General features: G+C 42.7%; 2 protein-coding genes across 2 annotated transcripts; one reads left to right on the top strand and one right to left on the bottom strand.

Moving 5' to 3' along the window:
* Nucleotides 1–284: 284 nt before the first annotated feature.
* Nucleotides 285–19,016, bottom strand: LOC118430933 (dnaJ homolog subfamily C member 16-like). The gene is made up of 15 exons (XM_035841961.1): nt 18,846–19,016; nt 18,449–18,515; nt 16,930–17,174; nt 11,525–11,655; nt 10,823–11,004; nt 10,321–10,494; nt 9,880–9,966; nt 8,468–8,598; nt 7,763–7,952; nt 6,821–7,000; nt 5,774–5,850; nt 4,786–4,866; nt 4,154–4,243; nt 3,172–3,333; nt 285–2,142 (listed from the first exon to the last, which is right to left on the bottom strand). The coding sequence occupies exons 1-15, from the start codon at nt 18,992–18,994 to the stop codon at nt 1,764–1,766; spliced, it is 2,325 nt and encodes a 774-aa protein (XP_035697854.1). The 5' UTR covers nt 18,995–19,016; the 3' UTR covers nt 285–1,763.
* Nucleotides 19,017–19,079: 63 nt separating this feature from the next.
* LOC118429897 (zinc finger protein 845-like) lies at nt 19,080–21,935 on the top strand. The gene has a single exon (XM_035840524.1). It carries the CDS (start codon nt 20,116–20,118, stop codon nt 21,484–21,486), a length of 1,371 nt encoding a protein of 456 aa, XP_035696417.1. The 5' UTR covers nt 19,080–20,115; the 3' UTR covers nt 21,487–21,935.
* The last annotated feature ends 2,709 nt before the right edge of the window (nt 21,936–24,644 follow it).

Here is a 24,644-nt window from a genome sequence, read left to right as displayed (position 1 = left end):
TGGTGGTTTTCGATGATTTACAACACAAAGGAAAACATAAGCCGGTGATAGTTGTTTTTGCATGTCCAGTAATTGTTTCAGAAGTTTGTTTAACTGAGCCGAAGTTTGTCCAGCAACTTGTGGATAATGGGGGCCATTTAACTATCACGAACATGCAAATGAGTTCTCATGAACATGCAAATAATCTCAATTTAGCGTGGCAATTTCATTTTTTTTTTTTAAATTGGGAAAAATAGAAGCGGCGATTCCGAGAACCAACAGATTAAATTGGTATGGCCTTAACATTATATAATATTTTGACATCTTTCTGTGGGATCAATCAACATTGAAATTTTTCTAAAACTAAAAGGTCGATTCTCACATATCTAACTCTAGTACACTTAGTCTAGCATCGCCTGATAATTTGCTATTCCATTTTGGAGACCATAATCTTTTGGAGCCATTCTCCCTCATCAATGCTGGCTCTTTTGCTTGCTCAATACATGGCAAGCAAGCAAAAGACTGAGCCAGTGGTCACTGCTGAATATGGTACCCATGCTAGTATCGTACTAAAAAGATCATTTAAAAAGTAATGCTAAGTTGGTCTACCAGTGTGGGTAGCCTTTACAGTCAAACGTGTCCAAGAAGACCACTCAGAGGGCCCATAACATCTGGTCTGTATAGACAGGATTCATAATGCTTGACATGTGTCATTGGAAAAAAAATATTTAAGAAAAAAGTGGCCACAGGTGGTCCTTAATATGTAGATGTGGTCACTTGTAAAAGCTTGACTGTAATAGTAATACAAACTACAGTCCTGTCTAGATGACTACCCTACTGATTCTTGAACATACAACTATGTTCCACTATGTCCAGCCGTAATATTAGGCTAAGCATGATTGTGTTGTTTACTTTAAGGTACTAAGTCATACATTCAGTACTGCTACCTTACATTGTCGTTTAAATATTAAACACTCTTGATAGTATCAATTAGAATCCTTAAGGATAATTGCACATTCCTTATGGCAGTAATAATTGCACCTCCATTCATAAGTATTAGTACATTCCTCAAGACATGTGTCAAGGAATAATTGCACAATAAACTTAGCAGCTTTCTGCTATCTCACTAAGACCAATAAATAAGAAGTATTTCCATGTAACACAAAAATCTTTAAGAAGATTGAAAACAATGCTATACACCAAGTCTTCTACAAGACTCCATGGGCAGCTGGAATAGTAGTCACACAATTTTATGTCCACTAATTGTTATCTAACGTATCCAATTATTTATTTTTTGATTTGGCTGTTCAGCACAAACCCGAGAGAGACAATACCAGTATTCTGAGTAGTAGTACATCAAAACTAATACATGTAGGTGCTGAAGTAAGCCTTTCATGAAAGAACATAGTGACTCACTTTTGACTTCTGGCTTACTAACTCCTGTTGTACAATATTCGACCTACTTGGCTAATTTCTAACAATTCCAGCTTCCGACAGAGTCTTATAGGGACTAGAGTTGCAGTGAAATAAACTTTCATCTATTATTCACATGAACATTTGGTCTTTCTGATGAAAACATCAAGTATGTAATCTTTATATCACTGGTTTCCTTTTGGTGGGACAAGTTTGAAATGAGTCATGTTGTCACAGAAAGGACAGATTATATACAGTAGATGTTTTCATAAAATACCAATTTTTGAAACCTTCACATGAACGATGGAGAAATTTCACTTAAAACTAACACTACTAAATGCTTAACCACAGAACCTGTGTCCTGCCTTCCATCACCTGACATCAGGCCAACCTCCAGTCGAGTATTTTTTCAACGTCCCTTCTAACAATCTGTCCATCCAGAAATTTAATCCAGTCAGGAGCCAGGCCGCGTCTGTCGGCCTCTCATCTTCTTCTTCACTCGTGCTGTCGTTCAATCCGACAAAGTCTCCGTCGAGAGAATCCCGCCGCCTCTCCCTGTCGTTATGCCGCCGCTCCTTGGGATAGAACACGTGGTAGTAGAAGCGGTGGCCGTTCGCCGCTACAACGATTCCCTCGCAGTTTTGTACTGTGACTTTCGCGGGAAAGTCTGCCGTGTTCTGCAGCAGCTCCTCCAGCCACGACAGGTTTCGCTCCAGAAGGACGAACCCAAAACCGGCGATCTTCGACTCCCTGGGATACAGGAGGGAAACAAGAGCTATGAACCTCTGTAAATAGTTTCATCATGTTGATATCATTGGATAACCTGTCCTTGTTCTTGATACACAACCAAAGACTACCAGTAATACAGATGTTTTGGTGAGCACGGTAGCAGCAATATATTGTGTGCACAGTAGCAACCTAGCTGCTGTGTAAAGCTACAGGAGGTAAACAAGAACTATGAATCCCTGTAAATAGTTTCACCATGTTGATAAATTACCTTACCTTGAAAGTTAGACATTCAGGTGACAAGATACTCCGAAAAGCAGTTACAGATGGCATCAATCATCTTTCCCCAGTCGATGTCACTGACGAAAGATGGTCGATGCCATCTGACCGTTCTGACCATCAAACGTCTGACTGTTTCCAAAATCATATCCAGTTGCTTGAGTAACTGCTTTTTCGCGCACTTTATAACCTTGTTCTTTTTACATAGCCAAAGTATTACAGATGTTTTGGTGAACCATATTGTTTACAAGGTAGCAGCAATACCTAGGGCACAGGAAAAAATGATCTAGTGATATAATACCTTCTAATTTTCATACAATACAGTTTAATTTTGTGCATGATAGTCACAAATCTGTGGATACATTTATCCTCCATTAGGCAGGACTTCAGCCATTTTTAAAAAAAATAAGAAGCAGTTTGAATAAAAATTCTAACTGGAAACTATGTGTTTCTATGCTAAAAGAAGCGTATGGAAGCTAAACACACTACACTACCGAGTACCGATGTACCCTGCTTTAGTGCTTGCACCTATGTGTAGCGCAGGGCTTTGAAGTGAAGATGGGCGCCGGGCCCGATGCATCTTCTGATCAGGGAGGTTGACCCCCTTGTTCTGATGTATGGGTAACTTAAGCTTTAACTAAACCAGAAACAATAAACAAAATCACAATCAACATGTAAAATCTTCTTACTTTGCATAAAATCACAATCAACATGTAAAATCCTCTTACTTTGCTTGCATAAAGATAGACTCACCCTATGTAAGGGTGAACTCACCTTGCATACGGGTAGACCTCTCGAGCGAACGTTTTGAGAAGCACCTCCCGGTTCTTCTCTCCTACAGCCACCAGGACAGTCAGCTGGCCAGGTCGAAGGTCGAGGATGAGGTTTGCGTAGGTGGAGGGGACGAGCTCATCTAGCTCCAGATACCTCCTCTTCCTGTGGAGAGAAACAGCATTGTAGAGTAAGGAAAAAATCCATGAGCATTAAACTGAAACTGTCATCATGAAAATGTATCTTGTGGTTTACTTCAAAATTCACTGTTCTCTTGGTGAGCTGTCCACCACAACTTCATGAAATCTATCCCTGTTCTCTGTTGTCATTGATCTGAAAACAACTACATAAATTCAGACACAGAGTAGAAAAAAAAAACACAAGAAACTAGAATATCTGTAGTCTGTGTAACACAAACTCCGCTGGCCAGGCTGTAACTGGCCCCTCCGGCGGATGTTTGGCGGGCTGCTATAAGCGAGATTTAATCAGGCTAGAACATCTACACATTGCTGACCTTGTTTTTGACAGCTTTGGGGCAGTAGTATGATTGTTAACTACCAAGTTAGCAGGGCTCGAAATACTGGGTGCATGTGCACCCAGGTGCACCCAAAATTGGAACTGTGCACCCAATTTTTGTCAATGGGAGCACAGGGTGCACTCAAATATTTTATTAGGTATATGTATGTAAAGATATCAAGTATACTAGTATACATCATATTCTTGACATCTAAGTGCTAGAAAGATAATAAGAATGACAGTGTCATGGACTCATGGTAGTTGTTTAAGAATTTGAAAGCTTGTAACTAAGTTTTGTTATTAGGTTTTTACTTAAATTTATGTGGTTCACCCAAAAATTTTTGGGTGCACCCAATTTTTTAAGCTGGGTGCACCAGTGCACCTAATCCCAAAAATGAATTTCGAGCCCTGAAGTTAGTGACAGATGTACAATCATTAACTAGTTAGTAAGGAAACACTGTTTGGATACCTGAGGTTTGCTCCTGACGTCTGATCAGTGTTTCTTCTGTGAGCAGCCTGCTGTCGTCTCTCACGCTTTCTTTCATTTTGCATCTCCTTACTGTAAAACACACATGGACAATTCAACAATATAAAATTATATATAATATCAAGGTCACATGGGCCTCCCAAGGTCATTCAACTCAATATGGAGTCATTAGGTTTATGTGGGCTTACAAAGGTCAACATGTTCCAGTTTGTCATTCTGTGGGTTGTAGCCAGCACCCGTCCTTCCGTCCTTTGACGGAATTTTGCAGCTGGGGACGGAAAAAAAATTTGCCCGTTCCGTCCTCTGTGAGCAAAATTTAACCCTCAAAATGCATGAAATGGCATTTCAGAGGGTCTATATTTCAGAATTTTTCCTTGGGAGCATGCCCCCGGATCCCCCTAGGATTGCTGCGCTAAAGTCATTCAAAGTCAAGGGGACGGAAAATGATTTCTCGCTGGCTACAAGCCTACAACCCTGTTCTGTCCCTTTCTACCTTTATGAACTTCTTCTGCATAAAAAACATCATCACCAAGTAAAGTTCATTTCTTGTTCTCTAGAACATCCAAAACATCTTAAGTTCTGAGGTATTCTTCCTGATTGTGACCTTTACTCACTTTGCCATGGAAAGAACAAATCCCCCAGCAGCAACCATCAACAGTGTCAGCAGCACTGAGATCACCATGGTGGACTCTATACTGTAGAACACAACAGAACATTGCACTAGTTACAGCAGTACGGAGATCACCATGGTGGATTCTATACTGTAGAACACAACAGAACATTGCACTTTAAGTTACAGCAGTACGGAGATCACCATGGTGGATTCTATACTGTAGAACAAAACAGAACATTACACTAGTTACAGCAGTACTGAGATCACCATGGTGGATTCTATACTGTAGAACACAACAGAACATCACACTAGTTACAGCAGTACTGAGATCACCATGGTGGACTCTATACTATAGAACACAACAGAACATCACACTGGTTACAGGAGCACAGATCTATACTGTAGAACACAACAGAACATCACACTGGTTACAGCAGCACTGAGATCACCATGGTGGACTCTATACTGTAGAACACAACATAACATCACACTCTGGTTACAGAAGCACTGAGATCACCATGGTGGACTCTATACTGTAGAACACAACATAACATCACACTCTGGTTACAGGAGCACAGATCTATACTGTAGAACACAACAGAACACAACAGAACACAACACTGGTTACATGAGAACTGAGATCACCATGGTGGACCCTATACTGTAGAACACAACAGAACATTACATTGGTTACAGAAGCACTGAGATCACCATGGTGGACTCTATACCGTAGAACACAACAGAACATCACATATTAGAAAAAGCAGCAATTCTAAAGCTGCAGTACCAAGGAAAGCTGCCAGGTGGCCCAAAATCCACCCTGAACTTAACATTTTTAAGACCTCAGTACCAAATATCATCACAACCCAGCCATAGCTCCATAAATCAGAAAGTATGCTTACAACAAATACGTAGAATCACCAGCACACATAAAGACAAACCCAAAACAATACCCCCATCTTCAGGTGATAAGGCATAGTCATACTCACACGTCCATGTGGTGGTACCAGTCCCACAGGAAGTACCACGTGTTCCGGACTTTCCTGAACAGCTGTATGATGAGAGCCTGTCGGAACAGTTATGGTGAAAACATATCAGGTTACATATACCTCTCAGATGGGACTTGAAGTTTAAGCTGGATGGTCTATGTAATATTTGAACAGAGCTGTATTTCGAGTTTAAAAAGCCATCACACTTATAATTTAGACAATGGGTTTGTCCAAGTGTGTCTTCATTTGGTAAAAATTTATTCATTATGGACTCAATCATACACAATCAACCTCTATATGGTTCTGTTAAGGGGAATATACCTAAAAAGAAGCTGCTACAGAAACAGCTAGGAAACTTGCTATACATTAGAAAAGGAAGAAACAATGGCAACTTTTCTCATTGGTCTCAACCTGGCTTGGTTCTGTTTGATTCAGATCACCATTAGTGACTGATATGTCACTATTTTTCCTTGAGTCCGGGTGAATGATGTATTAAATAACCGTATATCTGATACAAGACAAAGGTTTGCCAGGCCTCCATCCGGGTGATTTGCAGGGAATCACCAACTCCAGACAGAAGGATTTGCACCATCACAAACCAGGGCATGATAAGACTATTTCAAATATCAAATGAAGTTTATTTTCAAGTTCATGCCCAGAGGATAATTGCAAGTACATGATATAAACATAGGAGACATACATGTGACAATGAACAGTGATAAACATTATTGCAAAAATAGGCTACTCGAATCCTAGTGTTGACTATTCTAAACAGGTTGGGTTTGATTTCTTTTTTGGAAGCAGAGGAAGATGAAAAGCCCCACATTCTACAATTTGTGGGTTCAGTAATTTCAAGAGGAAAGTGGCTTTCTGTTCATCTGTGAATGTGCAGAAGTTGGGATAAGTCTTTATGGTTTCTCTTTAACAAAGTGTTTTGGTTGAATGAACACTTAATGAAATAAGTGTTCATTCAACCAAAACAAAATAAATGAAATAAAATGTGTTTCATCATCCACTGCTTAAGATGTACAATATTATAAGCCTTACCGGCTGGTCCTCCCTATAGAGTTCCGGGATCTTGGCGGAGAACGGGAGCCGCTTCTTCCCCTCCAGAACCGTCTGCAGCTCTGAGGTGAGGCGCCGGTGGTCGTTGCCGGTCCCCTGCCAACCGGACGGTAACCAGCCGTACGCCACTGAGAACTCCTCACGCCGCCACAGCAGCAACAACTGAGGGGGTGGGGGGCATTGGTCATGGTCTTTTATATTAGTAATACATGCTCAGATATAGCTATAGGAGCATTCTTTATACGCAACTAGCAACTTTATACGCAACTAGTAACCAGTAAGTATTTGTACTTACTTTGCTTACTTACTTGTTGTGTATAAAGAATTTTCCTACATTCTACCAACCTGCTGTTTTATTTGAAAAATCGTGCTCGAAGGCTAATTTCGTGTACAACTAAGACTAAAAAAATAGTGTGATACATAACACAAGTGTCTTAAAAAATCAACTATATTATACAAGGTATACTGTTGTTGGATTTGACTTCTTCTTTCAAGGCAGTGGTGAATGAACTGTCGCACACTCTGTATAATGATTGGATTTTGTGCTTTTTGTAGGAACGAAGTCTTTTGACGATCAATCTAAATAGTAACTAAAAGCTTGGTGAAATTGTGGCAAACGTTTGAAACAATATGTTTCTATTGGCTTTCTAGTGAGTACACTGACTAATAAAATGTGCTTTATATTCCACTGCATTCATGGAGCAAAATCTACATATATCAATCTCTCATGGGCTGGGAGCTTAATACATTTTGTAAAGCCTTACAGTTATAAAAATGCTTGGCAGCATCAACTAATGATAAGTGTAAGGCTTCACAGAAGGTATTAAGCTCCCAGCCCACGAGAGACAATGTTACTTAACCTAGGGACCCATACATACTGACATACTTGGATGGTTAACCCTATGACAAGTGATAAGGACTCACACAGACTGACGTAGACAGGACCTCCAGTCCTTCATCAAACCTGTCCGCAAAGGAACCCTGGGTATTCTCGTAGATGTAGCTGAAGCTCACGCGACCTTCAAACTCCTCGGCCGACCTTGCGTACTGGCGGTATGTGTCTCGGAAGAAGTTGTGGTCCGCATCATTGTAGGTGAAGAGGATGGCGCACAACCTGGGAGGGCGGGAAATCATCGGTCACAGCTGGTTAACATTATTCCAGGTTCCAATTTCTTCCTAATATCCAGAAATACTCATGCCTGCAGTGCTTGCCCCACAGCAAGAAAATCTCAGCATGAACTTGAAGGAAAGAGCAGGCTTTCAGCCTGCAGGCAATTGCAGCATGGTGTCATCTAGAAGTGCCTTTTTCAGAATAAGAAATTGGACGCACTAGACGCCCTTACACTGGTGAGCAGATCCTCTGACAAGCATAAAATTGTGATTGAATAGGGATGCCACTACGTTATTTGTGGTCACAGTCTTCTGCTGTGAGTGTGACTTCTTTCACAGTTTTTTTGCCCCTCAGGATACCTTAGAATGCACCATTTTAACTTATGTTCTCAAAAACTCTGCACCATTGAAGGTGGATGCCCCCAGACCCCCCTACAATAGTCACTTACTGCAACTCCTCAAGACACTTGGACTCCCTATGATAAAATCCCAGCTAAAAGCCTGGGAAAGAGGACAGACCTTTCAGGTGTCTGAGATGTGTCTGGGGGACAGACTTCGTTGAAGATGTCTTGAGAACTGAGCCTTGGAAGGAACAGGTGCAGATTGGAGGAGATCTTGGCGTTCAGGGAGCCCTTCTGCATCTCACCTGCCTGAAGGGGACATTACTGTTAGTGGCACAATTATGATTGGCGTAAGTTGTCTAAACTTCTAAGCCCTCCCATGTGCCTCATTCCTGTGTGGCTATAGCCAATTTATTGTCCGATTAAACAAATACTAAACATTTGAATGTAAGTTCATCTGTAACAGTACCGGTAGCCCTTATAAATTCATACTGCATCACTAGGAATTTCTGTGACTTTGAATTAAGGTTAAATTACTGAACAACAAACAGGATTACTTCTTAAGAGGTGTCTAAGAGGTCACAAAATAATCATATATCAGAGGCTATTAACCAACCCCCAACTGAGATAGGTACCAATACCGATTGCCAGGCACCTTCTGTTCAGGTCAGATGACATTGGCTTTGGGTCATTTCACTGATTTCAACTTGAGAACAATCAGGGGTGCCTAAGCATTTGCACGAACCCTATGAAATTCATACGAATATTATGTGATACACACGAATCACTATGCGAAAACGCACGAATATTATGAAATTCGCACAAATCACTATGCAAAAACGCACAAATATTATGAAATTCGCACGAATCATTATGTGATTCACACGAACCTTATGAGATTTGCACGATCCATATGCGAAATTGCGTAACCACTGCCGGGGTCACGTGACAGACGGAGCGGGATTTTCAAGATGGCGGCTTCGATCGGCGGCGACGGAAAATACGATGTAACACGCCGAAATGAAGCAAAACAGTAGCTCACAGGCTATCAAATACATCTTTGCGACGGTAAATGTCCATTCCATGCCTTGAAATATAAATATCACGGGTAGAAACGCTCAAAATCATGCCTCCTCCCGGCCGCCGTTTTTGCATAAGGATCGTGCAAATCTCATAAGGTTCGTGTGAATCACATAGTGATTCGTGCGAATTTCATAATATTTGTGCGTTTTTGCATAGTGATAAATATCACGGGTAGAAACGCTCAAAATCATGCCTCCTCCCGGCCGCCGTTTTTGCATAAGGATCGTGCAAATCTCATAAGGTTCGTGTGAATCACATAGTGATTCGTGCGAATTTCATAATATTTGTGCGTTTTTGCATAGTGATTCGTGCGAATTTCATAATATTCGTGCGTTTTCGCATAGTGATTCGTGTGTATCACATAATATTCGTACGAATTTCATAGGGTTCGTGCAAATACTTAGGCACCCCTGACAATCAGAGGACTGATCAAAAGCTTGTTGTATACAGGAGGAAAGTATAAAATACACACAATCACAAAGACAAGTGTCGACATGATAAACACACCTCAAGACGATCAGCAGGGTCGTCTTTGTCTTCCTTAAAGATGAGCAGTGTTGGTCCTTTGCCCACGTCGAAGTCGAACCTCAGTGTCTGTAAAGAGTCAAGCATACTTGACATTATAATCTATAGATGGCCATACAACTGTAACTGCTGCTGTGCTACCTTGTAGTACTTAGTAGCATATACATGTAGATGAGCAAGTTTCTTCTCTGTTTATGTACCAGGTATATAGCATAGAGAGGGGTTATTAGCCCTTCCTGATACCACCTGAAACATGGGACCCATTCATTTTGAAAGACTTAATGTAGCCATCATTCTTTGTCCGAACAACCGAAGGAATACAGAAAACAATTTGTAACTTGCAGCCATACCCAGTAACAAGGCAGCTCTATCACCCTTGTCCCACCATGACAAACCAAAGTCTTTAACGAAGTCTAACTGTACCTGAGTTTGTGCTGCCTTTGTGTTGGCGTAGCCGAAGACCACACGCTCCTGATAGGCAAAGCTGACGACTCGGTACAGCAGGGAGGGAACGGGCTTCTGGGAGAACAGGACAGCACGGGGCTTGTTGTCATGGCGACAGCCTGACAAAAACTCATTCCAGCTAGAGTCAGTCACCTGTGAAAACATAGGATCAAGGTCAGCAAGCTACAGGAACCAGGGAAAAGGTCATGGTTAAAGGTCAGTCAGGTACAGTAACATGGGAAAAGGTCATAGTTCAAGGACAGTCATGTACAGCAACATGGGAAAAGGTCAAGGTTCAAGATCAGCCAGCTACAGAACACCAGAAAAGGTCACGCAAAGGGTCGAGGGTCAGTTCGCAGTTACCAACAAGAACAATGAAACTGTCAAGTTCCAAGGGCTAGTCAAATGGGAGGGGACAGCAGTATGGGTAATGTTGAAGGTGTTTCGTGTTTATATTATAACTTGTGTGCTGAATACTCACATCCATGATGTTAACGGGCAGGAGTCTCTCCAGAAAGCGGCGGATGCCGTCCCGGGTCATGACCCCCGCGTACGTTACCGGCCTTCCGTCCACCACGGCCACGATAGCCGGCAGCCGGGACACACCCAGGCGCTGTGTCAACTTCGCCGCAAAGTCACTGTTTACTATCCCCATCCCAATTCCTGTAAACACACAAATAATATTCCTGTTAATACATACACAAAGACCAAAGCAAAGTCACTGTTACCATGATCCTATCCTGATCCTGTACCACATGAACAACGCTTCTGTCTGTATCTGTATCAGTACAGACTCCTCTGCTGTACAGACCCCTGTGCAGTATGGCCCCCAGAATTACAGACCCCTAGGAGTGTGGACCTCTCTGCAGAACAGACCTCCCCATCCAGTACAGAACGTTCTTGCAGTACATGCACCCCCTTGCAGCAAAGACACACCAGTACAGACCCACCCTTCAGTACAGACCAGGCACCAGTACAGACCACCTCCCCCCTGTAGTACACCCCCCTGCAGCATATACCCCCCTCTCAGACTCACCCATAGGCTGTAGTTCCTCCACCAGACTATCCCACATGGGCTCTAACTGCAGACAGGGCAGGCACCAGTACAGACCCCCCTGCAATACAGACAACCCCTTACCCTGTAGTACACCCCCCTGCAGCCTACACCCCCCCACAGACTCACCCATAGGCTGTAGTTCCTCCACCAGACTATCCCACATGGGTTCCAACTGCAGACAGGGCAGGCACCAGTCATTGTAGACCTCCAGCAGGAAAGGCTTGACGCTACTCTGCGGCAGGACTGTCTGCTCATACCTGTGGGTTAGATTTAGAATCAGTGTTTTCTTTCTCTGTATCCTCAGTGTTCTCAACAACATAGTCTGAGCATAGGGCCCCCTATATTGTTGTTTGGACCACTATGCTGTCTTTCAACCACATTTAGCATTAGAATAAGGCTGCAATACTAGAGGGAAAACTTAAAAAAATACAGCTGTAGGGGGTATGAATTGTGATGCATGCTACACTGGAGAAACTAACAAGTACTAGTAACATGCAATATTTAACATGGTATACATGTACAAATGTATCAATATCTTGTGAAACAAGTACCTACCAGGGCCAACATTTCAAATTTACACCTTGTTCAGCACATGCACAAATTTTTTAAGTGCACAAAAACAAAGACAATCAGCACAAATTTATGTGCACTATTTTTGGCGACGCCTGATGGGCGAGCCTAATAGTATAGTGTGGGACCGTTCGAGAAAAATTCTAAGAACTGTATAGGAATGTCAGGTATGCCAAAGTCCGCGCATGAGTATTTGCATCATGCCGGACTGAACCACTACCTCCACGGGTAAGCTTTATGTGCCCCGGACGTGTCTGTGCGAGTGCTCTCGATCGAGTCCCCGTTTTCAGCCTTTTTAGGCTGTTTACAGGGCGAGTTTAGGTCTGAAGTTTCCAGAATCGGTTAGCTGGGTGCCCCAGGATCATTTCGTTGTGTTTTTGTGCATCAACGTTGTGTTTTGGAGGAGTTACGAGTGTTTTTTGAAACATCGTACCCTCCTCGGCAAGCATACGGGTCTGCCGGCCCCTGCACTCCGCCAAACGAGGGTAGGGACTTACGGGCAATCTTTGCGGCTCGATTCCTCCTCTCCCCGTGAGAGGAGAATCCCCAGACTTTGTAGGTAAGTCAAGCAGGTTTGCCTCACAATTCCTGCTTGATTTCGTTTCGATCAGCCTTGTTTTTCTGTTGTTTCGGGCAGATTTAGTACCCTTACCCCCCGTCGTAAGCGACGGGACTGAAAGTGGTACGGTCCAAACGCTCTGTTTACGTCTGATCCAGACAGACAAAGAAATCTCCAAACCCCCCTCATAACTCGGGTTTGGTTCATCATACCCGGGTGAAATTTAAGTGGTTTGTTGTGCTAATTTTTTGCTACTAGTGCTGTGATTTTGGGGTGCGTACCTTGTTTTCTAAGGTACTTAGCGACCATCACCCCAAAAAGGGAGGTTTTTGAACCGTCCCCTCACAGACAGTGTAACTGGATCACACCGCTATTTTTAGAGGAGGCCACATATCGAGGGTCTATTAGGGGTTCCCGGGAGCGTTTCCGGGACTCCAAAGGGGGTTTCTGGATACCTTAAAACCCTTTTTCTCTCTGTAAAGCGTGCTACAGAGCTACGAATGATGCCGCAGGTCACCCCCTCCGCGTAGACGAAAAGGAGGACTGTTGGTATCACCTTCCTGGAGAACCAGGACGCGGAGTTCGATGACATCGTTGAACTTTTGCGTAAACATAAGGTGTATATTATGAGGGACTGAGCTGGCGTCCAAAATAAGGGAAGGGGATGGGCCGAAGTGGTGTTTTAGACCACCAGCGCACTGAACAGTGTGGCTCCAGCCCTCGCAGCCGACAGAACCATCGATGTCGAGCTGTATGGGAATGGAGTCACCCTGGTTACGGTTATGGGTGCCTCGCTGGAGCTGGATGATAATTACATTCGATACCAGCTCAGGGAGTACGGGACGATAAAGGATGGCAGATTTCTGACGTATGCCAGTAGGGGGTTCCCGAATCTGAAAACGGGAACCCGGCAGTATAAGATGATGCTGTCAAAACATATACCCAATTCCATCAGGGTCGGTGGAGACAATGTCTCCATTAAATAAATAAATCCCGAATCTGAAAACGGGAACCCGGCAGTATAAGATGATGCTGTCAAAACATAGATAAATAAATAAATAAATGAATAAATGAATGAATAAATAAATAAATTAATTAATTGATTAATTAATAAATTCTGGGTTAGTTCGTGGCCTGTGCCCAGGAGTTTGAAACGTTTGGTGGCCTTCTTCATCCTTGATATCTTTGTTTCAAAAATGCAAACCGATGTGTGAAACAAGCATTGTTTGAGCTTAAATGATGTATAACGTGCGTGGGGTTGTGAGATAGCGATGTGATAGTTACCTTCGCCAAGAACGTTATATTTTGGGTAGCGTTTGTATGTGCATGTGTGTGTAAACGATCACCATAACTCGAGAATGCCTGGATGGATTGTATTGATATTTGGTATGTGGGTAGGTCTTGTTGAGACCTGGAAACGATTAGATTATGGGTCCCCTAGCGGTACAGCAGAACTTCCTGGTTTGATATCACGAGTTTTGGACATGTTGCGGCGATGAATTTTATGTGGTAGACAGCTCTTCAAGCCGTGAGTACTAATAATATAAGTGGTATAAATTGAGCTCCCTAGCGGCTTGTTTTGGAACTGTAGGACAGGTTTAGTATCAGACTTTGAAAGGGAATAACTCAAGAAGGGGTTGACGGATTGTTATGATTTTTGGTATGTGGATAGGTTACGTGATGCTTCATTTATTTACTTATAAATAGTGCATATTGAAAGCTAATTTGCATAATTAATTGGGAAATTGTCTAAACATGCTCAATTCAATTATAGGACCATCGCAACATGTGACATTTGTAACTGAGTAAGAGAATATTGATATTTGATAGTTATATATCATGCAAAATAAAGACCTAATTTGCATATGTCACGAGGTGACATCGTGATCACTCTGTGATCACCCCTGGTGTGGGGAGTGTCACCCGAGTAATTGGGAGCAGATGTACAGGGGTTTGGGAAGGGACACGTGTGAGGGCAGGGGATTCGAGCTAGAGACGCCGACAGGGTAGGACGTGCCCAGATTGTCCTGAATAAACGGTTATCATCTCCGCAACATCATGCCTCTGTCCTGATTCTACTTGACTCACTCCCTGCCACCGTGACATCTGGTAGTACGGCTGGGGTGAGTCAGGTTCAACGGACGGGACAGAGGCAAACGGGAGTGTACAGAGACGCAGGCTGACTTCGACTCAGAGAGCGCCGGCCCGGAGTACCGAGCCCGCAGGGTTGACCAGCTAGGGGCAAGGCGGCGAGGGAGTGTCGGTGGCCGAGGCGAGCGAGAGGAAGCAGGAGGGGAGGCGTCCGAGAGATGCAGACTGACTCGGAGTGATCTGTGATCATGATGACCGCGACAGTAATGGCCTATAGCTGCGGCGAGGGGAGTGGAGTACGGCCACACGGCCGGCGCGGCAGCAGGGCAAGGGCAGGACGGCCACGCGGCGGTGACCGGAGGAAGAGCGCCCGGCCGGGCAGAGAGAGACACAGGAGGAAGGTCGGTGGGCTCGCATAGTATCATTGGCGCACCGTGCACACCGGCCTAGTTCTGTTACTTACTTTGTTCAGCTTTGTTGTAGTAGTTTTAGATTTGTTAGAATGTAGGCAACCAACGTTAGATAATTTATGTCAGTGCTATCAGGAATACGGTATAGATTAGCTGAGCAGCGAGTATCATGTGGACGTGGCGGAAGTCAGTGGGGGGGAGTCACCAGATGGGTCAGTTTAGATGTAAGATAGACAGATAGAGATAGAACTGTTATAGATATACAAGCGTACAGTTGAACTTATATTGAAAGCGGGTGGGTCTGATAGTAAGTGGGGGGAGGGGCTGAAGCTGTAGTGTGTCCAGGAAAGCCATACTTCGGCGGATTCTACCGGGTAGCGGGAAAATCCGGGCACATGAAGGCCGGCAGCGGATAGGACATATGGGTTTTACTCCCCAGGATAGTAATGTGTAGTTCGTTTATTTTTTAAATCTCGTTTGTTTCCATGGAAGGTCAGATATGTCCGGCGTTTCTTGTAGTTGTCGTTAAGTCTGTATACGGTATGTTGTGTTTATGTATTGAGGAGACGTAGAGTGTCGTAGAGGAGAGAGCAGAGGAGATGAGTTGAGACGTAGTTGAGGTGTCGAGGTTAGGAGACCGGTGTGTGTGCGTCAGTGGTTGCTTTGCGTGTCCTGTCCAACCCCAACCTCTACAGGTGAGATTCTACAGTCAACTCGGCGGACAACGATGTCCCGAGGGCCCGACGTCGTATAGGAGTCGTCGTCGTGGGAGCATCTAGCCGGGAGGCCTCTGTGGACAAGACAAGCCTCTTCCCGACGGGCAGAGGAGTTCCTGCCGTTTCCCTGTGGTTCCGGGACACACCCGGAAGTGCGCAAGCCGGCCGCCGAGGAGGAAGTTGGAGCAAGACACCTTGCAACCATTGATGAACTTCTGTTGTAAATTGTTGTGTTTTTGTTGCTGTTTTTGTGTATGTCGGACTATCGTCGACCTGTTTTTGATTATGTACGAGTATGTTGTTGTTCCCTTACCTTTTCATTATGAATTGATCGTTGTATTGTAGAAGAATTAGTAAAAAAAAAAAAAAGCGGTGATTCTTGTAATTAACACTGATGCCTGCTGTCAACAATGTGGAAATTGTTAAAAAAAATGAGGGGTGAGGTGTCACGAGGTGACATCGTGATCACTCTGTGATCACCCCTGGTGTGGGGAGTGTCACCCGAGTAATTGGGAGCAGATGTACAGGGGTTTGGGAAGGGACACGTGTGAGGGCAGGGGATTCGAGCTAGAGACGCCGACAGGGTAGGACGTGCCCAGATTGTCCTGAATAAACGGTTATCATCTCCGCAACATCATGCCTCTGTCCTGATTCTACTTGACTCACTCCCTGCCACCGTGACACATAATTAATGAGATAATGCTTTAATGTCATTGTGGTAAGCTAGAGAAGATGATCAACTGATATGATTTATGTAAATGAGGGTCTGTTTTGTAAAATCGATGAGAAGCATTTACATTATTATTTCACCCTCAACTCACAAGAGAATACCTTTTGACAGCAATGCTCTCTGAACATTAATCGCCAGGCGAATGGAATACAACTATTAAAACCCATTAATAACAACAATCTCTAGTACTTATAAACAATAAAACCGTCGCCATGGCAATAATTTTCATTGCCACACTTTTTGTCTGTTGTATGTTTATCTAATATGTCTCATTGATCTAAAATAGAAAAAAACAAAGTCAGTGTGACCAAATGTGCAAACTGCCATACATTCTTCTTATCGTTTTCTGTGTTTCACATGTCCTTTCAGCATTAGGTTTCTATATGTGTACGCTGTATTTGGAAAATGAATATATAAAACGAATGATTTATAAAAAAGACAAAGTCTGTTCCTACTTGTTCAGTGTGACCAGCATTTCCTGCGCCTTGTCCCTGAATGACTCTCGGTACTCCTGGTTCCCATAGTGGAAATGGAACGTCCTGAATGGGTCCCGCTGGTTGAAGAAGTGGAAGGGGTGTCCGAACCCCCCGCCGAAGCCGTTGTCGCGGAAACCGTCGCGCGAGCCGAAGTTGAGCGGGCCGCGGTAGTCGGGGTCCCCGTAGTTGTCATAGTTGGACCTTTTCTCTGTGTCTGACAGCACCTGTGGCCACAGTGAGTTAACAATGAAAACATGAATCAATCTATCACCGATGGAGATTTAAGACATCCAGGCATTAAAATAGGCCAAGTATCAGGTTCTCAAGTAACTGGGCATGATTTGATGATTTTCCCAGATATTTCAGGTAGCATCCAATAATTTTCTGCAATGGCACTGAGGGGATCTTTTGAAGAGCAGGTTTCATATCCTAACTTTGAATTGATATGCAAAGGAGGTGGAGACCGAATAGCAAGGCTCTTCAAAAGATCTGCTCAGTGTCACTGACAAAAGGTAGTGAATGTCTATAAAGACTCTATTTAGTAATAGTATTAGAATACATTAAGTTGTCGGAGGGCTGGGACTGGGAGTGATGTAGAGTTTAGGTCACATGACCAGGAAAAGTTGTTTGGAACATTAGCAGATTTCTTGCTGTACACACAGCTTTCCCTCTGAGTTTGTGACGGTGTTATGTGTACAAAATACTTTTCTGAGCCTGGTTGAACAGTGTGCAACCTGGGGCAAAAACTAGGTTGCACAACTGAATTTCAAGTTGCACCGCCTAGAATTCACTATTAAAAATGTCGTTCTGCCAAGAAATCTGTAATTATAATTGACATGTTTGGCTGCTATGAAACGGAGCTGCCTCGTTCCATTTATTTATTCCAAGTAAATTGACAACAAAATCGAGTTCTGAGGCTCAAAATCAAAGTTGTGCCCTGTGCAACCTGAGTTTAGAAGTAAGTTGCACCAAGCAAAAAGTGGTTGCAATGTGCAAGTGTGCAAGTGGGTATTTTGCACGCTGAATACAGCCAGAATAGAGCCATGTGTGCCCCCTCCCCCTCACATCAATCTACTATAGAAGTGATCATGATGATGCACATTAAGCAGGTGGAAGACAAATTATCAGAATCTGTAATAAGCCCTTTCAAAGAGATCAGAACACGTGTGGCAACAGGAATTCTAGGTAATATGTCAAAGGGTAAGGCCCAAAAAAAGTAAACAAAGCCTGTCTGCATTTTGTTATGCAAATCGAAACAATGGTCCAGGTGAGGACTGTTTTCTTTTGGGGGCCTACCCTTTGACATATTACTTTAGATAGAATTCCTGTCGCCGCACATGCATTCTGATCTCTGTGAAAGGGCTTATTCGATCTGCTTATTTAAATATTACACAGTAATCTAATCTGTTGAAGTCCTGGTAACCAGTACTAGTACTAGAGCACACCTCCCCTCCCCTCTTCAAATGTAAACAAAAACAGTGATCACTTGTATACTCACCTCATATGCCTGATTAATCTCTATAAACTTCTGCTCTGCTCCGGGGTCCTTGTTCTTGTCAGGATGCCTAAACAATAACAATAACAACAACAACAGTAAACAACGTGAAGATCTTTCACCCTAACATCTGCTTGGAGATTCGCTTCCTCATACCTTCAGCACGCATGTCGCCCCCCTCCCACCCTCAATACAAAACATAGCAATATTTTCGTGCTCGTGTTTTGTTATAAATAAACCATAGCAATTATCCAACACAATGACAATATGTACACAATCATGCAGGGGAAATAAATACCAGAGAAGCCGGAAGTATCGAATATTGAACCCGTCCAGTAACGTTCTTCGGTACCGCTATGTTGCTAACGTTAGATAATTTTTCCTATCGATATCGGCTCACCACTCCCTGGACAGCCGGCGGTACGCCTTCTTGACTTCCCGTTCGTCCGCCGACCGGTCCACGCCGAGCACCCTGTACGGGTCCATCCCGAGACAGCAGCCGAGCAGGGACAGGAGCGTCACGCTTACAAACACTACCGGGATCTTCATTTATACCAGCTAGCTATGCACTACAGCTGAGCTGACTGTGCACTGTGTACGAATGTATGGCGGAACGCTCTCGTTCCCAGGATCCTGTACCACGGTGTCCTGTGTACGAGAACGCTCTCGTTCTCAGGGTTTGTATCACGGTACCCTGGTTACGGGAACGCTCTCGTTCTCAGGCTTTGTATCACTGTACTCTGGGTACGGGAACGCTCTCGTTTCTGGGAATCTAGCCGGGTAAAAGCCGTATTATTTAGCTCTCGAATATCTTTTGTCCTCTCCGGAAATATTTTTTCTAAATTCTTATAATAACTGAGAACAAAGACCTGGTGGACTGTTCCGAACAACCGTAATGAACTACTTTGTGCCCGAACCACTACTGATGTTGGTCGCGGATGGATACTGCTATATGCCCGTGACAGTTTTTGGGAATCGAGATGTCAGGTAACTCAAGGTAACTTTAGGAATTTTTGGAAAAATTAGATGTCTAAATTAATGCTGAAGTGTTATAAAGAGCAATAGGTGGCTTCTTTGATACCTTGAGGATGCATAGACATTATTTGTGTCATAACTCCAGGAGCTCTCGTTCTATAGAAATCGAATCTGTTGCTTGCGAAGTTGCGACGTGTGTCGTTTTTTATAGCAAAGTTCTCAATCTCACAGTATTTTGTGCAGCCACAGTTCTGATGATCAGCTTATAACGTCCTCTGAGCTATGTAGATCATCAGGAGATTCATATCTGTTCCAAAAACTCAGTAATTAACTGTAAGTACGATATAAAGTTAGCACAACAAAGCAAAGTTCATTTGGGCGCGTGCTTTTGCTATTTTTCGCAACGCCTCTGGGGCGATGTCATGCAATCCAGACCTTCTACTGAGCAATACATTGGAACAGTGAATAATTTCATCAGGTTGTTAAATACTCAATCAAAATGTTCTTTGTGCACGACCATGGAACTTATTGAGAGGCAACATCTTGATGACCATCTGTCGTCTTCGTCAGGGCAATACTGACTGGTTCACAGTGCACTGGAACTGGGTGATGCAGTCCCAAACATGAAGTATTTCATGGTCGTGCACAATTACTTAACAGGTCAAGAAAACTGAGCTATAGCTGACAATGTTCCCATGTGTTTAGTCACACTTCAACTAATATCTTTGTTTCCTAACAGATTTAATCCAAAGATGGAAGAACCAAAACACACTGAAAAGAAAACTTACATATGTGGGGAGTGTGGATACAGGACAGCTCGCAAGAACAGCTTATCCCGACATTTGAGAACTCATACAGGAGAAAGGCCCTACAAGTGTGACCAGTGTGACTACTCTGCAGGGCTGAAATCCTGTTTGGATGAACACTGTCTCGCGAAACACACTTGTGAGAAACCATACATGTGTGAGGAATGTGGATACAAGACAGCGAGAAAGTCTCACCTTTCTGAGCATATGAAAACTCACACTGGGGAGAAACCCTACGTATGTGATGAATGTGGATACAGAGCAACTCAAAAGTCTGACCTATCCAAGCATATGAGAACTCATACAGGAGAAAGGCCCCACAAGTGTGACCAGTGTGACTATTCTGCAGCGCTGAAATCCTGTTTGGATCAACACCGTCTCGCTAAACATACTGGAGACAAACTCTATGTATGCGAGGAATGTGGATACAGAGCAACTCAAAAGTCTCACTTATCCGGTCATATGAGAACTCATACCGGGGAAAGGCCCTATAAGTGTGACCAGTGTGACTATTCTGCAGCGCTGAAATCCTGTTTGGATCAACACCGTCTCGCTAAACATACTGGAGACAAACTCTATGTATGCGAGGAATGTGGATACAGAGCAACTCAAAAGTCTCACTTATCCGGTCATATGAGAACTCATACCGGGGAAAGGCCCTATAAGTGTGACCAGTGTGACTATTCTGCAGCGCTGAAATCCTGTTTGGATCAACACCGTCTCGCGAAACACACCAGTGAGAAACCCTTTGTGTGTGAGGAATGTGGGTACAAGACCGCGATAAGGTCTAACCTTTCTGCACACATAAAAACTCACACTGGAGAGAAACCTTTTAAGTGTGAGGAATGTGGATACAGGGCAGCTCTTAAGTCTCACTTATCCCGACATATGAGAACTCATACCGGGGAAAGGCCCCACAAGTGTGACCTGTGTGACTACTCTGCAGCACGGAAATTTTGTTTGGATGAACACCATCTTGCAAAACACACCAGTGAGAAACCCTTCATGTGTGGGGAGTGTGGGTACAAGGCAACGCAAAAGTCTCACCTATCACAGCACTTAAAAACTCACACAGGAGAGAAACCTTTTAAGTGTGAGGAATGTGGATACAGGGCTGTGAAAAAGTCTCACCTATCTCAACACATGAAAACTCATACAGGGGAAAAACCTTACAGCTGTAGCCAGTGTGAGTATTCTGCTGCACAGAAATCCTGTTTGGACAAACACCTTCAAGCTAAACACCCTAGTGAGAAACCCTAAATGTGTAGGGAGTGTTAATGTGTGGGGAGTGTGGACATACGGCTACAAGGTCTTGTCTGTCCCAACTTGCAAGAATTCATACAGTAGAGGAAACCTTGCAATAGTAGTGACCGGCTGAGCGTGACTATTGTTACTGGGAATAAACCTAGTACTAGATTTATTTTGTTTATTGTTTGTTTCAGGGCTTAGCCAATATTGAGACAGTACAAAGATACAAAAGTGGACCACATAAGTTACTTGAATCATATTGTAGGTGACGTTGGGTAAACAATGAATCTTGATATAATGCCTGACTCAAAACAGTTTTGTCCGTGTCCTACTCATGGTCAAGTCCAGTTGTATATGATAATGTCATTGCCTGCTTATAGCCAAGGTCACACTTTCATACTGGGGCCCAGCCAGGCAGCTTTTTGAAATGAAAAGCATACTATAACATAAAAGACAACAAAACAAAAGAAATAATTACTAAATTAGTCATGAGCATAATTTGTGTAGATTCTGTGGTGAACACATCAATTTTTTACGTTTGTGAAGATTAGACATCCAGGTATCGTTAACATTGAAGAAGAATTCTTCTTCACTTCTATTTTTTGTTTTTGTCATCCTGGCCGGGCCTAGGTTTGGAAATTTGACCATTACGCGTAGCATTTGCAGGCTATATACATTTGTAAGTCGGGCTTTTGGGGTGGGATACTCTTTACATGTACTATTTATAATGTGCATGTCAGTTCTCGTTGTAACAGGTTTTGTTGTGTGCCAGCTACGTAGATCAGGCCATACCAATTTACTAGTAATTGATTGGACCTTGGAATTCGATATGGAGTGATGGCCAAAAAGGATATTTGAAAAAATTTGCAAAAGATTGGTAAAGATAAGGGTTGATACAAAATATAATGAGTAAGAATGAATGATTGAATGACTTTTTTTATTTACATTTCTTTTGCTTTGTGCGCCCAGCCCTTGTGGTCTAAGACATGGAAATAGTAACATATGAATAAGTTCTCAGCCTCAAGAAAGCAATCGCTACCACTGTTAAGTAGCTGCACCTGTTAGTTTTTTTTAAATTATCAAAAGCAGTTTATTATATTTATGTCCATGAATGAAAACTTGTACTACAATGAATGATATGGTTACCTACATTGCAGGCGAAAGCTGTTCAATAACTTTGTACTTGGTAAAAGTTTGCTGATCACGAATGGAAGGTGTAATTTCTGTACTTTTTAGAAAAGTAGGAGGTGGCAATTCCGAGAGCCAATTACTTAAATTGGTGTGGCCTTGTAAAACTTGCTAAGGTGGCTATAGTATAAATTACAGACAGCAGTTGTCGCACACACAGCAGAGATGACAACAGACTTGGGAAAGTGGTCTTTAATGGTTCATGCTGGTTCCTACGTGTGACCAGTGCGAGGGGGTTTGTAACAGGATCTATCATCATAATACTTGCTATATCTGCAGCGCCATCGGACAAAAAGTTCCATTTCAATCCAAAGAACAGATGAAAAAAAAATTACATGACAGTTGACTTTTTGTTCTTCTATTCCAGTTGGTTTTTGTACAAGATAGTACATGTATGTGGTGTGGCTAGAAAATACAGTACAACATAGAATGTACACATTGAACCTACTTCAGCTCGACCCTGACTATCATGCTAAAGAATATATTTGATCATAGTGCCATCAAAACTGACAACAACATAACATTCTTGACACGAGAAAATTGAAATGTTTTAGAATTCTTTGGCCACACAGTATATTGCTAAGAGGCAAAAATGTTAATCTATGTAAAACTCACATTATGTTTATATATTTGTTTACAGTTTTCTACTATTACCCTCATTGCTTTTCGAAGTTAAGAAAATAAAAGACAACAAAAACGTCTCAATTTGTCTTGGCTTTGCTTGATATCTCAGTGCAACAGTACAGTACAAAGAGGTTGGTGGCACAGTGTGTGAACCATCCCCCAGTACAGAAGAAGCCAACTACAGAATCGCATTATGGCCTATCGCATATTTCAGGAGTCTGCATAATGTATAACAAAATTATCTCTACCTCCCTTATACATATAATACAGCAAGGCTAAAATTGTTGTCACTTTAATATAAAAACAATTGTTACTAGGCGTGGGTACCGGTACAGAAAGTTGAGGTATAGGTCTGGACCTGAACTTGATTGTGAAAGCATGTGAATGGGAGATGCTCAAAACAATTAATAGTCCACATGCTACACAGGAATATGTTGCATGTAGTATACATACCACTGGCGGTTTAAAATTCTACTCAATTTCACTTTTGGTCTTATTTTCTTGGAATGGTAAGCCATAAAATGCTTGAACACCAGTCGATTTAATCAATCTGGTCATTTCTAATCCGTCCAAAATGCGGTCCGCTTTTTTGAGGTCCGGTTTAAAATTCTACACAATTTCACTTTTGGTCTTATTTTCTTGGACCTGCAAGCCATAAAATGCTTGAACACAAGTTGATTTCATCTGGTAATTTCTAATCCGTCCCAAATCCGGTTCACTTTTTTGAGGTCAGGAATTTTTGCACCAACAAAAGAAAGCTGATTCTGTGCCAGTGGGATGTACCAGTACCCACCCCTAATGATTACAATAAAAAACACAAACAAAAAAACAACAACTGAGCATCAAAGCAAACCATTAGCTCATGTTGATGGAGACTGACGGAACAAGAAAATTATACCATTTTAAATCAGGATCTGTAATTACTCAACTTTTACTGCAAAACAAGAGGCATACATGTATGTTAGGAATGCCGAACATCCTACCAGAAACATGGTCTGCCAAACCCTGCAACACTGGCAAGGGCATTTTTCTCCAAGCAGATGTAAGGACCCTTTACTCCTCTTTTCTAGTCTTGCATTTTTTAAACACTTCACCTCCTCTATCTGCTTTGAGATTAGTAGTAGGCAAACCATTACATAACATAAAAACACAATAGTAGAAAAGAAAAGCTGGATCCTAACATCTGCTTGGAGTTAAGTGAGGCATCAGGGCATCCTAAACTGTTTAACCCATTCCCTACTGCCTCACATACAACCAACAAATCCTTGGTTCCAAATGGTACCTCAGTAAGCAGGAGGTTAACACAAGTCAGGGCAAAAACATACACTAAGATATTGCACATACGTCAGATAAACAAC

The sequence above is a fragment of the Branchiostoma floridae genome, chromosome 14 (genome assembly GCF_000003815.2).
Source record: "Branchiostoma floridae strain S238N-H82 chromosome 14, Bfl_VNyyK, whole genome shotgun sequence".
NCBI classification, from domain to species: Eukaryota; Metazoa; Chordata; class Leptocardii; order Amphioxiformes; family Branchiostomatidae; genus Branchiostoma; species Branchiostoma floridae.
The sequence above is the reverse complement of the archived record's forward strand: the minus strand, read 5'-3'. Positions and strand labels throughout refer to the sequence as shown.

Excerpts from the sequence above, each read along its gene's own strand:
- LOC118430933 (XM_035841961.1), bottom strand. The coding sequence starts at position 18,994 with ATGAAGATCCCGGTAGTGTTTGTAAGCGTGACGCTCCTGTCCCTGCTC. Across the intron at positions 17,175-18,448 it reads AGATTAATCAGGCATATGAG|GTGCTGTCAGACACAGAGAA; the intron begins GTGAGTATACAA and ends CTGTGGCCACAG. Across the intron at positions 4,244-4,785 it reads TTTGTTCTTTCCATGGCAAA|TAAGGAGATGCAAAATGAAA; the intron begins GTGAGTAAAGGT and ends TGTGTTTTACAG.
- LOC118429897 (XM_035840524.1), top strand. The coding sequence starts at position 20,116 with ATGTGTTTAGTCACACTTCAACTAATATCTTTGTTTCCTAACAGATTT.